General features: G+C 34.3%; 1 protein-coding gene across 1 annotated transcript in view; it reads left to right on the forward strand.

The window, feature by feature from the left end:
• LOC114360124 (nose resistant to fluoxetine protein 6) overlaps window positions 1-14,624 on the forward strand; it is a 72,886-nt gene that overhangs the window by 11,369 nt on the left and 46,893 nt on the right. Inside the window, exon 2 of the mRNA XM_028314703.1 lies at window positions 9,133-9,476. Within this exon, the coding sequence (XP_028170504.1) occupies window positions 9,218-9,476 (259 nt within the window). The 5' untranslated portion in view covers window positions 9,133-9,217. The remainder of the gene's footprint in view (window positions 1-9,132; window positions 9,477-14,624) is intronic.

Consider the following 14,624-nt stretch of genomic DNA (forward strand, 5'->3'; position numbering starts at 1 on the left):
ACAAATTGAGCATAGCTTTTTGTTATTCTAGGCGATTATACGAGCATTTTTCATTTTCCGGACTCTACTAGAGGATATTGCTGTGGAAATTCTGTCTGTTAGTTTGTCTCCCATGGGAAACTAGCAAGCGATAGCGTTTATTTTAAACGGGGTCCTGCAGAGAACGGATGTGTTCCAGCTGCAATTTTAGAGCATTTTCATTCCTACACTAAGTTAAATTTTCACTCTTGCGTAATTTATCGTTATTGGGCAAATCACTTGCCATTACAACTTCTAAATAAGCTTCTTGGACCTTAAATCAATATTATTTTGTAAAAGCCTACCTAGTACTCGGTACAGCTACTATTTACCATTATTTAACTTGCCAACAATACTCAATTCTCTGAAATACTTGTTATACTTTAATTTTACTGCTACAACGACAAACCACTTACGATCTGGGTGTGGTATCAAACATTACTAAATTATTTGATAACAATTGAGCTCACTACAAACTTGCTATTTTATACAAAATGTACTTGCTTTCAATAAAAGTTACTTACTTTAGTGCTTTAGCTGTTGTAAATTCTGCCGAAACCTAGTAACCGCACAGTGCTCGTATATACGCCATAGCTGTACACCGGAGCGACATTTAGTCCGCATGCCACTGGCTGGCACATTATTGCGGCGACCGACGTGTTGCCGACGACATTCTCTGACGTCGCTATGTTTTTGATGTGGTCGACTGAGCACTACCCATAGGCCGGTATGCGGCATTCGCATCTACAAAAGCTTTTATTGTTTCGCTGTTGGACGTTTAGGTTGTTTCTATACTTTTTGTTGGTGATAAAAATAGCTACGAATTACGAATTCTCAGATTAAGTATTTTTATGAAAAAATGAACGATACATACCTAATAATCCGATGAAGTTAGACTCCGTAATACAGCTAAGAAAATTTTTCTCTGTTGGATTTTAATCTTATTATTTTTGCGGTGAATTACTACAACATAAAATCTTTCAATAAGTCATTGTAATGTAATTTTAATTCACGAAGTTTATCACGACATGATACTAAAGCGAACACCACAAGAGCTTTCTCAATAACGAATTCTATTCAAAATAACGAACAATGTAAACATTTCACGAAAATTTTATCACTCGCAGTGTACCCGCACAAAGCTATTCGCGCGAACATGGCCGCGATTGCAGCAAACCGCATCAACCGAAATTTCATGAATGCGCCATAGATCACGAGGTTTTGCATGTTTTACAATAGCCACTTTGTAGTATAAAATATGAATAATACGAGGCGTCGACAGTGAGGCTTGCGAAACTGAATGACGTTTTTATTGGATGTTTGTATCAGTTATTCTGAATTCTTTAAATAGACCCAGTGCCTTTTGGGCGCGATGAAACCATTTTCTTATTACACACATTTAGGGTCGACATGATTTTTCTTTTGTTATAGTTAAAACTCCAAGGCGATTTCTTAAAAATAATTAAAAAGTCTCATTATTTTAGCGTTAATAAATTTGCTGATATTTGATCAAAAGCTATCTGAAAAATAATAAGCAAGCGCGTTAATAAAATAACGCAACGTAATATTGAAATTTCGAAGTCCGAAATGATCCCAAAGCTCATTTAGCAAAGCTCCGCCCGCGTTACGAGATAAATCCATCTAAAAAATATTAAGCGACGCTGAGCGTACAAATTAAAAGTTGATTGTTTTTGGGATCCCGCGAGTTTAATTACATCACCCGAGTCACTCGGAGACGTGCTCGCTGGAGACATATGCTCGTATTTACAAACATTACTATGAGGTCTCACAGTGCGAATACGGGCGATAATGTCGTATATCATATATTAGTATATTACATGGATATGAACAACGTTTACTACGGGCCAACACTAAATCACAAATACTCGTATGCTGTTTAATACAAAAGTACAGGATAACCAAAAGGTATGAAACAATAGATATTTCTTTTTGTGATTTCAGACTTGGTCCCATAGTGAAAGTTGTTTATAATAAAGAGTAAAACATTCTGTCAAAATATCAAAACGGAAAAAAAATCATCCGTAAAGGAAAATGTATTAATGAAAATTTTCTTTATTTTCTTCTTATATCGCAATTACTGAAAAAGCGAATAGCTTGGGCGAGAAGCTAATCGTACGACGAAATCATTTGCATAACAGAAACATTCCTAAGCCCTAATTATTAGGGCAACATAAACATAAAATGGCAACAACCCTCATTATTCTTTCCGACCGCGTTGTCCCGCGCTCCAGATACTTGTAGTAAAACATCCTTCTACAATAGCATCTAATTGCTCCGCCGACTTCTTAATCAAGAAACCAAAACTGCGTACAAAATGTTCTTTGGAAGGGATTTGCTATCTTTATTAGCAAGGCACAGCCTGAATACATCTGCATTTATGAGTGCGGTTACGCCGTTTGAAACGCGTAAACTGTGTGACCACAGCCTAATTGGCATGAATCGACATCTGTCGTTTAGAAACGGGAAATAATCAGCTTGGGTTGTTAAGATAAAAAGTTAAGATATTTTTTTTGCACAGAAACTTGTCAATTGTATTATGTATTGCTTCAATATAATTCTTTTGTTTTCTATATTTTGTTGTTTCTCTTTGTTCAATGAACGAATGGTTTTGTTTTTGAACTTTTATTTTTCGTAAGATTATTTCTCAATTCTTATTAACACTGCTCAATACCAACAATCATCATATTATTAAATCAAAAAATCAAATCAAAATCAAAAATCAATGCGGCACGCTAGACCTCATTTGCAGTGATTCCATGCACCGATTCATACACATAATCATTTATTGTGCAACTAGCTAGTAATCATTCGCATTTTTTGCCAAGTAAATACAACCAATGCATTGTTCACGAACATTTTATTGCGAAAACGACTCTATATTAATTTCGTCGCGAAATAGGCGCCTTCATGTGTTTTGATTTCTGCGCAGTGTTTTGAATAGTCTATGGATAATTATATGGATTCCAGATATGTAAAGGGGTTTGATCATGTGATATTTAAACTAATTTGATTGATATCACATTAGCTGCTGCTTGTCTACACAATATGGTTTCCTATTTTTCTCCCTTTAAGTTAAAATTGAAAAAAAAAATGTAAATTTATTTTCTTTGTTTTTGTTGTCAATTACATTTCAAATAAACCTACCCCTAGATCATGGCATCAATTTGCATAAATTCCCAAATTGTTTCTGCGGTACAAAGTCGGGGTTTCATATTAAAAAGCCTGTAGGTTTTAATTGTTTTTCGGCAGAAGCTCTTTGTGTTGTTAATCAAGGAGCGTCGATTGTTCCTCGCTATTGTCTTTGGTACAGATGACATACCTATCTATAGCTAAGCACTGTGGAATCTTATTCACTTGTGATAGACGCTATTCTGCAACAAAAATAGAATCTTCCTTCGCTGTTGACTGTACCTTGGGCACCTTTAGTGCAACAATGGTGGTATACTCAAATTATGCGGGTCCACTGTTTCTTAATCATTATGAAGGCTCTAATTATGGAGCCCAACTGACACTTCAGATTTCAAATTTCAGAAGTATTCAGTTACTAAAATTAGGAACAATTTAGTTGAAAGCCGTCTTGACTTTTGAAGTAAGCTTGTTTTGTGCATAATTGCTTTTGGACTTAGCAAATTACATAAATTGAAGAACGTACGTTTTATCAAATTTCAGACAGAAGTGATTTACGATGTCCTAAAGGTGATGGCCGGCTAGTTACAATGTGATAATAAAATTTCACGCTTCACTATGAGCCTTCATTACGGGCGGATTAGGACGCTAATTCACTAATGTAACGTTAGCCACTCGGCTCTATGTTTAATGGACGCATATTTCCAATATCCTGTGAAGTTACTAACACCTAACATTTTATACTTACTAAAGTACACAGGATGCCTGTTTATTTTAAGTGCTACTATATCATTTAAGTATTTCGAATCAAATGTTGTAACTGTTATATTTCATATATTACATGTTTTCTCAATTTAAATTACGCCAACAATTCAATGAATAGAACGGAAATGTATTTCATGAAACCTTTCGTTGTTTGCGATAAAATGAACATAAAAAGTTATTCCGTTCCTTGACACTTTCGATTGATAAAGTAGATGTTGGTTTTTATTTTTATGTAAATAATAAACATAATTAAATTCTAGAAATAAAACTATCAAGTCTTCTAATAAATATTGAAAATATGCATGTACTAGGTACATAAGTATTTTATTTTACGAGGATTATAGTAGTTAACTACTACACATTATATGTGTGATAAAATCCACGGTTCGACACATCAGGCCACAGTTAACCTGATTATATGGGTTTTATTGCTGATATAAAAAGAAATCATCATATCGCAACGACATACAGTGCGTTATGAGGTGTTGCTCGTAATTACCATCATTATATCGTTTTTCTTTGGGAATCGTATGTAGGCTTTACATCATATTTATTTATCGTCTCTGATTATTATTGTTGAGGAGAAAAAGTTTAACATAATGTTAAAATAAATAATTTTATCGACTCATCATTGTGATACAATTTAACCTAAATTACACATGCCTCACGGTTTTTCTTTCAAATTGTAAACAACATAAAAAAGTCGTGAGATAAATTAGGTAATAATAAAATATATTGTAGTAAGTAACATTACCTACGTATATTGGCTGTAGTTTAATGGCTAAGTAGTAGGGGGATACTAGTTTCCATGACCGATTTAAACCAAAGCTAAGGCAAAACTAATGACAATACCTATTATAAATAGTATCATTGTTTCAACAAAAATAAGTAAACAACTAGCTCACGGCCTACTGTTAGTTGTTAGTTAGCCTTTGTTATATAGTTGAGCTTTTCTAACCTATAAATAAATACGTTCGTATTAAAAGTTTAAATCATAAGCGTGTGTGCTACTTTTTTGAATTGTAGACGATTAAACAGCAGGTAATTAATTATATCAAGTAGCCTATTCAAAGTTCAAATATTATTTCAAATTCAATATCTATTCATTGAATATTCAAAACGTTTTGATATCATTACCATTTTATTAAATTGAGATGAAAAGAGCTTCTCAGTGTTTTTAATACAAATACTGCTTAAACGAAATTGGAAAATGATTGGTATTATTAAGGAATTATTAATCAGAAAAGTAGGTTTTTTAATTCAACACTCAAGTATAAATTCAAGGTTTTAATTAATCCAAATATCGAACTTAAACCAATCACGGGTATTACTCTAAGCCGGAGTTTGAACCAAGTTTTGGACGGCATTTCCTAATACGGGTCTAAGATTAATGAACCGAGTTGGTACAATTTAAGGAGCTCATCTGTGAAAATTGTGATTATATTTTGTTTTGACACTTTTGTGACTTAAAATCAAGTAAGTAATTATGAATCTGAAGTACCTGTTTTCGGTGTTCTGGCTTAGCCTTTCGGAATTTTCACGATAAATGGATTTGGGCTTACCGCTGGTACTGGTTGTAGAGGTATTAATAATTAATTATTAACAAAAATTATGGTCCTTTAAGTTAATGGACAAAAACTTTTTACTAATTATTTTTTGTCTGTTAAAGGTTTAAAATAATTTCATGTCGCTTTTATCATACCTTCAGGCGTAAAGCTCATTTAGCCCGGCTATTAGAGCGTTTGGATATACGCTCTCCCAATGGTTATGGCGATGGCACTTAGAGGCGGCGGTGTTGACTCCGATCCCATTCTCACGTAATCAGGGAAGCCGGAAACTAATGGAACTGCCATTAGATTTCAAACACTGATTGCATGGCTTGAGGATTTATTTTTAAACGTACCTGAAGATCAGATGTTTATTTTTAGATTGCTGATTTTAAATCAATTAGCATTTTATTTATTTATTTTAAACTTAAATGCACATAGAATATTGTATGTACGGTCAACAGCACGTCAACGTAAATACTGTGGTATCTTACGTAGTTGCGATAGGGGCGACTTTGCAACGAAAATGTATAGCTTGATGTGCTGTCGACTGTACATAAGGCGGACTTTTCATCCAGTCAACCTTGAGTTGGTGTTTGCTTTTTTTCAGTTTTGTATTGAATCCTTTCTATGGCTATGGTTCTCTTAGATGAAGTAAAAGTACAATCAATCAATGCCTTCTTTCTGATCCGACCCTTGGGTGTATGTATCTTTAGTTGTGATATGGGTTAATTTTGTGCAACACATATTTCTGAGATTCAAGATTAGGTATGCAAGAATCCAATATAAAAACAAAGAAGAAACATGTATATTTTTGTAGTAGTATTTAATTAAATAGTTTGTCAAACCTAATATTTTACTGATACTCTCCCACGTTTCAATTCTAGTGGGTGCAAGTTTATTTCAGGAAGCGAATTTCTATTCTACTTTACGACCGCCATTAAACTGAATTGAAGTCATGATTTCGTCCAAACCGAGACGGAATTTTAAGAGAAAAGGAGAGGAATGAGCGAATAAATCTGTTTCGACGTGTGTGATTCCGAACAGAAAGATAAAAGTAAGAACGCGGTATTTTTGACATGATTTAGCCGGAGTTTCGTAGATTATGAGCATTATATAAGTGGCATGTGGGTATTAAAAAAACGGATAGTTTTAGATTAAGATCTGGTCGTGTGTCATGAATGGAAGATTGTATGAATAAATCTTACGCAAGAGATTCGTCGTAGAGATTTCCTTGTCTCGCTTGCAATCTGCATGGAGGCACAGCTTGAGGTGGTGTAGAGACGTTTATGGCCCTTAAAAGCCGACCTGCTCTTGCAATGTTTCCTGCTCGCCGCCGAATTGTGTTCGCATAACGTTTGTCGACTTTGCAAATTAGTTTTTGTATAAAACGATTTGGTTTGTCGCACTGCAATTTTGGTAGTGTAGGTAGATATTACGTGCACATTGTTGGAATTCTAACGTCCGTATTCACAAACATTACTATGAGGTCTTACAGTGTGCGTGGACACATAGGGTGACCATGAACCAATCACAGAGCTGCATTTAACGCTGAGTGTTCGATTTGCTGCTTCAGTTAAGCAAGCATCGTTTGTGAATACGCGCGTTAGTGTCAGTTTTACCTATTGCTGTTGGACCGATTTCTAAATAATTTTCTTGAAAAGGTATACTACACAATACCGAGTACTAGCTAGAATTCTATACTGAAACTGAAATTTTACCTTAACCTTCTTGTTTTACTGCGCAATACATACTAGATGGAAACATTTTGAAACTTCTCTTGACGGACAGTTCTGCGTCTCCTTCGTTTTGCTTCCTTGCTAAGGCACCAAGGCATAATATTAACTGAAAAGATCTTTTAGAATCTATTTTTCATCTTGTCTTGATTTGACGGTAATACAATATCTCGCCCGGTGGTGTAGCCTCGTCTTAGATGTTACAATCATATTATGTATATTTTACCTAAATGTAAATGTTAATAACTAACGTCGGAAACAAATAGAGACAATGTCTTAAATAAACTTGCATTTTAAGGCCTACCAGATTAAATAATTTAACAGATTGATAGCTTGATTGTTGTCTCTACTTTTTTTCCTTTCCAAAAAAGTAAGTTGATTAAATCGCGCCAATGCATCGTGTTTGGAATGCCTCTCAATTAGTGTTGTTGTGTCTGGCATGCTGCCGACTGCGGCCACCGCAGTTCAACTTCGGCGCATCTGCTCTGTGATCTGAGCGCGACGTCTATCTAGCTTATGCCCGCAAGCATAATCTGATTAACGGGTATCTAATTCACTAGAATAATACTTAGGCTAAGTTGCACCGCACCAACTTATTTTAACCGTAACTATAACGACAAATGGTGTTTTTGTATGGAGTTTGACAGTTTTGACGTTTGTTAAAGTTAAAGTAAGATTGTGCAACCTAGCCTTAGTAGCGTAGGCATATTTGTGCTACCCAAACATTTGAATAGCGCAATGAGTCTCTTCTGATCGTAACTAATTCTGTGATCATAATATTTTTATCAACAATAAGCAATATGCAAACGCAATTTATTCCTCTCGAGTCAAATGAGGCATACTCAGATTAGCAAGTTCAAGCCCTGTTTGCAAGCTATATTGTTCTCACAGAGAAAGTAAATTCAACAGAAACGAAAATTTTCTACATGGCATATTGCGTTATGTACAATAGGTAATGCAATGTTTGTTGCAAGCCTTTGTGGCACGGCTAAGTGCGAGAGGTATAAGCATCAAGGTGTGCAATATCTAGATTAAAAAATATCATTAAAGATGTACCTAAGCGTAATAAATGATGTATTTGCAGGATTTTAATATTTAGGATAAATATTTAATTTTGTAATAATAACGTTGGAAAAAATAATCACATTATTTTAACAACTGACAAATCCGGACAAACATGTCGGAAAGTATACTTAATTAAACAAACAAGACTGCGGGAAGCAGATGAAAAGGGTTGTTTGCCTTCAAAATAAACGCATACTCCGAAGCGACCCTTTGTCCCAATAAGAAAAATAGCTGAGGTGAAAATTTCGCTGGGCTCGCTTTTTATTGGGTGTTTATTCAAGCGTTTTCTTGTAAGCCCAGATAACGCCAATAAAATTTAATGAATCTCATTCGAAGTAAGTGGGAATAAAACATAGAAACAAATGAGGAAAATGCCATTACCGGGACATAATTTAAGATTTTCCGCAACATTTTTGGCACGCTACACTGGTTTAGAGCCTTGCAACCCGGCAACATTAACTTTATAATGGCGAATAACCTATTTTGTAGCCGAGTAGATTCGGGCTTGCTTTGTGCTGGAAACGATCCTTTTAAGCTACGAAAATCTGGAAAAATAACATTTCATGATCGCGTCTGGCCGTTACACGAAAACTACAGAGGAATTCGAACTTAAAATTTTTATTAAAACTTGTTGTTTACTGGCCAAGTTATTGCACTTGTAGGTACCTACTGTGAAAATAAAAGAAAATAAAAAATATTTACCATTTTATAATAATTAACTGTCACGTCCAGCTCTGCAGGGTTACTTTGTATTTTCTTTTACTGAAACATTTTTGCTGGATTAACAAGCTTTTCCACAATACCTCATTAGTGGCATTGGCTTTTACACTGACATCAACATTTCTTTTTTGCAGGTATTCACCGATAAAATGAGTACGACCCTGTGAATTTCGTCTCTCCATTGTTTGCATCATGAAAATTACCCTCTAGAATCTCAAAATGTATTTCAAAATGTCATCTGGAGGAAGGACAATGTATCTCGTGACTGTGTTAGTGCTAGTGAGTGTTGTTGGTGCAAATGTGAACTCTACGAGTGAAGTGGCAGGGTCGAGGATGGCTTGGATGAAGGGTCTGCTGGACCACCACGACTGGCTGGAGTTGTTTGCGAAGCAAAGCTTGGATCTGCCGAAACAGTGCGACGAAGACCTCAGGGCTTACCTTCAGGCGTTAAACGCTGGCGAGCTGTGGGCCTCTAAAAGTAAGTAAAAGTAATATTAACAAAATGACGATCGAGTCATGTCAGATGTCTCATTACGCTAGTATTTCTTATTCGTTATTATATGCTTTTGCACTGCGCGTAGAAATTATAAAGTATAACACCAGGGTCATTGTTTAATTAGGTTTAGTTGTTATACAGGGTGTTTCTTGTAAGGTGTCAAGCCGAAGGCAGGTGATAGGTGAGGACTAGACCTATCGATTTCACCCCCATGTATGTTCTACGATTTTTCGTAGTTTAGATGTTATCGTTAATTTTGTGATTTTTTCAAATTTCATGACCTAGTGGCTTAATTTCTTTTTTATCTTTTTTTTGGGTTGACTTTTCTCAGATTTCTTTTTTTTGACAGATTGCTTATTAGTTGCAGATATTTGAAAAAAATAATCACCTTCCTATCTTTGATGCAAGATACAAAATTTTTGCTAGAAACATAAAAAATATGCTTTTAGCAGAACATTCTAAAATTTTCAACTGAAATGTATGAGAAAAAAAAAGAATTTCCATAGGTCCAAAATAATTTTAAAAACTGCGCAGTTTTCTAAACTTTCATAATAACACAAAAAAACATGTACTTAATAGGCCATTATTTTCTGTAATCGCTCCACTAAAGTGGTAAGTCGGAGATTCCGTTACATGTTTTTGACTTTCTTAGGACTAAGTAATATTTGCAATCCCCTAAGTTTACGTTATGTAGAACACATTTAGAGACAATAACTGAAAAGTTTTTTTTATCCACAACGTGGAAGCTCTTGCTCTTCATGTGGTATACAAAAAGGAATATGAAAATTTTGATGATAAACCATATTAGAATGTAAGAAGCTTTTGTAAATTTACGAATAATTGTTTNATTATTTTGGACCTATGGAAATTCTTTTTTTTTCTCATACATTTCAGTTGAAAATTTTAGAATGTTCTGCTAAAAGCATATTTTTTATGTTTCTAGCAAAAATTTTGTATCTTGCATCAAAGATAGGAAGGTGATTATTTTTTTCAAATATCTGCAACTAATAGGGAATCTGTAAAAAAAAAGAAATCTGAGAAAAGTCAACCCAAAAAAAAGATAAAAAAAAATTAAGCCACTAGGTCATGAAATTTGAAAAAATCACAAAATTAACGATAACTTCTAAACTACGAAAAATCGTAGAACATACATGGGGGTGAAATCGATAGGTCTAGTCCTCACCTATCACCTGCCTTCGGCTTGACACCTTACAAGAAACACCCTGTATATCATTTACTATCGTAGTTAAACGATGTTGGTTATTGCGCAAATAGATAATGTTACTGAAACAACATTTCCACACTAATAAAATTTCTAAAAATGTGTAATATCATCCGCTGAGAAATCTTATTACATCCGGAACGAGTGTAATATTTTGAGCGCTGTATTTAATTACATGTTGCCGTTATGAGCGAAAACAAAGCGTTTTTTGTTTGTTTCCGCAATTCCGTGTTACACCTCGTGCTCTAATGTTAGTTTTTTGTAACATACGAACATAAATATGTAAGTACCCGTTGCAATTTCTGAATGTTATCGTAGTTGGCAAAACAAATGACAATTCATACTGAATCATATTTTTTTGTGAGTATCATTTTGCGAATGCTTGCCTTTCTTTAACGTTATATGACAGCAATACTGACAAGGTGCAGTAGGTACCTATTATTTAATAAACCAATTAACTGTTCAATGAACTCGTTAATAAAACGGCTTCGATCAGTCGATCACAAGTTAATTATTTGATACAGTAATAATAATTACGCTCTATGTAACGCAAGGTGCGTAATGGCGTGTGAGAACTTGATTGTGTATCAAATTATGTTTTTATTTGTATATTTTCTTAATCACTATCTAATGTACCTAGAGATTAATTGTCTAAGACTAGACTAGACTGAAAACATTACTTAATTGCACGTAACGTAAAGATAGATTTCGCACTTGTATTTCGTCAGAAGCATGTCAAAAGATTTGCAAATTAAAACACATTAGCAGAGAGCTTATATGTATAGGAGCTTTCCGTTAATGCAAGCGAGATTCGACACCGGTCGTCACGTGGCAACGGCGTTACATCACTGACGCCTGGGTGTCTCGTAATCACCGTCTGCGGTCGAAAACGTGACGGCTGGTATTCCTTTGACTAGATAAGATTTTAAGAAGAGAAGAGGCCGTGGAATTTGTTGTGAAAAAACAAAAGACTACGCGTTTTTTGGAATACATAGTTTATTTTTAAGAATTTGTTCTAAAAACAAAAGAATGTCCTTTTAGAATGCATTTAATACTTAGATCACATTTAGCACTACAAATAACATTCAATAACTTTGTTAGTCCTTAGGGAATCTCAATGAAGTAGCTTAATGTGCATAAAACATACATCGAAAAGCAATCTATTTTATGTAGTCTAGATAAAGTTAAACCTTAGTTGACCAAAAAAGTTTGGTCTAAAGTCTAGAGGGAAATCACGTCATGTTTTTAGCAAGAAACAGTTTTGGATTTCTTTAAAAATGTACATCTCTACCATAGATCTATGTTTTACATATTAAATTTGAGACTCGAACAATTAAATAAATGTATTTACTATTAGGTTGTGGCTATTTACTATAAAAACAATTGATTAAACTGCAACGTTAACATGTCAAAGTTATGTAGCACGACATTAATGATTACAAAGAAACATCGAATTATCTTTAAACAAAAAAGGTTGTAACGATTATTACCTCATTACGTCAGTCATTTAATTATTAAGAATAAAAAGTAAATAACTATGTACCTACTGGATATAATGAAGCAATCTGTGAATCATGCAGAATGTAAAAAGTCATTGTGAAACCTTTCAATTACTCATTTTCGTTAGAGGATTATTTCACAGACAATTCCAATTAACACTAGGCATTTATAAAAATCTTGTTAAATAAATAATTCGTGGTTGGAACGGTTAATGAAGTGTTATGCAAAAACGCCGTAATCAATTTTGTTACGGTTATTTTATGGTCATTTTGTAGCGTAATCTAATCGCGTGCAGTGAACCGCATGCAATCATCATTTTGATTGGAAGAATTATAAGTAGTTGTAACCTACATATGACTGCCTGGCCTAGTGGTTTCTTAACGGACCGTTATGCCAAAGGACGCGGGTTTGACTCCTTGATTTGAACTTTAAAGCAAAAACTTTTGCGTAAGGATGGTTTAGACTCTTTAGACTAAACTTTTTGGAAATTTGACAAATAATTCGTTGGAGCAAATCCAGCTTATAATGTTTCACTGATTGTTAAATGGGTAGTTCTACAAATCAGGGAATTTTACGGGGCTCAACCTGCAGCTCCTTAAATTACCAATTAATAGTTCTCGTTTTAGGGTATTAATAAAGTTTAACTCACATAGTACTTGGTCACTGAATTTCAACACGTTTTAATAAAAACATCCCAGACAAAAATGGCATCAAATGGGAAAAATTCTCATTTCCCTGTGGGGTGACATTACAGAATTCATGATGTAAATCACAATAAAAAATATATAAAAATATAATTAGTCAAAAATAACATTGTATTGAATACTTTCAATCTTTATATTACACTAATGGTTACTACCATTAGTGTATCTTTCATTTAACCTATATGGATTATGTTTGAATTCCCTATTTACATAATTTTTTGATTGCTGAACAAAGGCGACACGAATTAAGTATCACTTCCCTGCCACCTATAAACACGTTAAAATTTGTAACAAAACAAAGGGTAAGACACGTTGTCGTTCTTATGTATTTAAGTATGCAGTTAAGTTCGCCTAGTGAAACGTTTATTTCGCCCAAATCGTCAGTCAGTTAGACGCAGCTACGCTGTTATCATCGTCTGTCGTGTCTGGGCCAGACAACTTCTCACTCATCTGTTACGTATTTATAACAGTATTTTATATTATTTTAGGGCAATTATGAAACAATATTGTCAAACTCGCTTGCGTCCATTGACTGATAATATTAAATTTGATATGAAGTTTATATAATTCATGATTTTGGCAAAATACATCAAAAATCTCACTTCCCTGTGTATCATTTCCCTGGGTTTACGAAGAAAATGGAAAAGTTAATATCGACTAACCAGCAAAACTTACTGCCATATAAAGGCATTTTACAAATACACTAAGTGTAGGCAAATGCATACACTGGATACTCCATTTTAACTTGCTTGACTCTATACAAACTTTTAGCTGTTTTTGCAGTAACGTGTGCGAGCACTTCCAAATAGGCATCGTAAAATATTCTTCCATGAAAGCAAATGTTGATGACGCTAAACTGAATCTGAAACTGAGACCTACTGGGCACTACTGTGCCTGCAACACCAGTATTTTGATTCATCAGACTTGGTTGACCTTACGAGTGTACTGGGACTGAATGAACATTGATGATCCTGATGGATTGCTGGAGATGCCGAAAATAGATACTAACGAATTGTTTCCAGTCGAAGAAAAGCGTCGAGGAAAGAAGAGGAAGATAATAGAAGGAGATACAAATAGTAGGGAAAAGTCAAAGAGATCAGGTGACGGAAAAAGAAGCAACCTAAATGAGTTCCATGTTCAATTGATAGTGGACCTTTATGATGCACATGAAAGTATTTTTTATTATTTTTAAAATAAAGACTATAAACTCAAATGCATCTTTCAGTTAAATTTTCACTATCCTGTATATGTTCTCACTTCCCTGTCCATCGAAAATAGAAAAACCGCTATAAAATCAATATTTATCATAATTTTGTCTGGCCCGTTAAAAATTGGATATGTTGTGGTATATTCTCGGTCTTTAGTCACTGTTTATACTGATTACTAACAAAAACTGGAGATTCATTTTATGGTCCTAAATAATTCCACCGTGAGTAGAACTACCCAAATGTAGGTTACCTAATAGTTATCTAATTCGTTTAGTATTAATTATCTAGTTCGTTCAGAAATCGGTCATAGATTTAGATCCAATTACGTTCTGCCGGAAACTTTAAAGGTTTAAATGATTATACTTAAGTACCTACTTATGAATAAAACTTTAATTTGACTTATACCGGCCGTAATTCAGAATCATAAATGTACTTAATAGATTATAAGAACACAAATGCCGCGGGCATTCTCTTTCATACACGCGCAAAATTTTTC

The sequence above is a fragment of the Ostrinia furnacalis genome, unplaced genomic scaffold (genome assembly GCF_004193835.3).
Source record: "Ostrinia furnacalis isolate ACB-3 unplaced genomic scaffold, ASM419383v2 OfSCF0319, whole genome shotgun sequence".
Classification (NCBI taxonomy): Eukaryota; Metazoa; Arthropoda; class Insecta; order Lepidoptera; family Crambidae; genus Ostrinia; species Ostrinia furnacalis.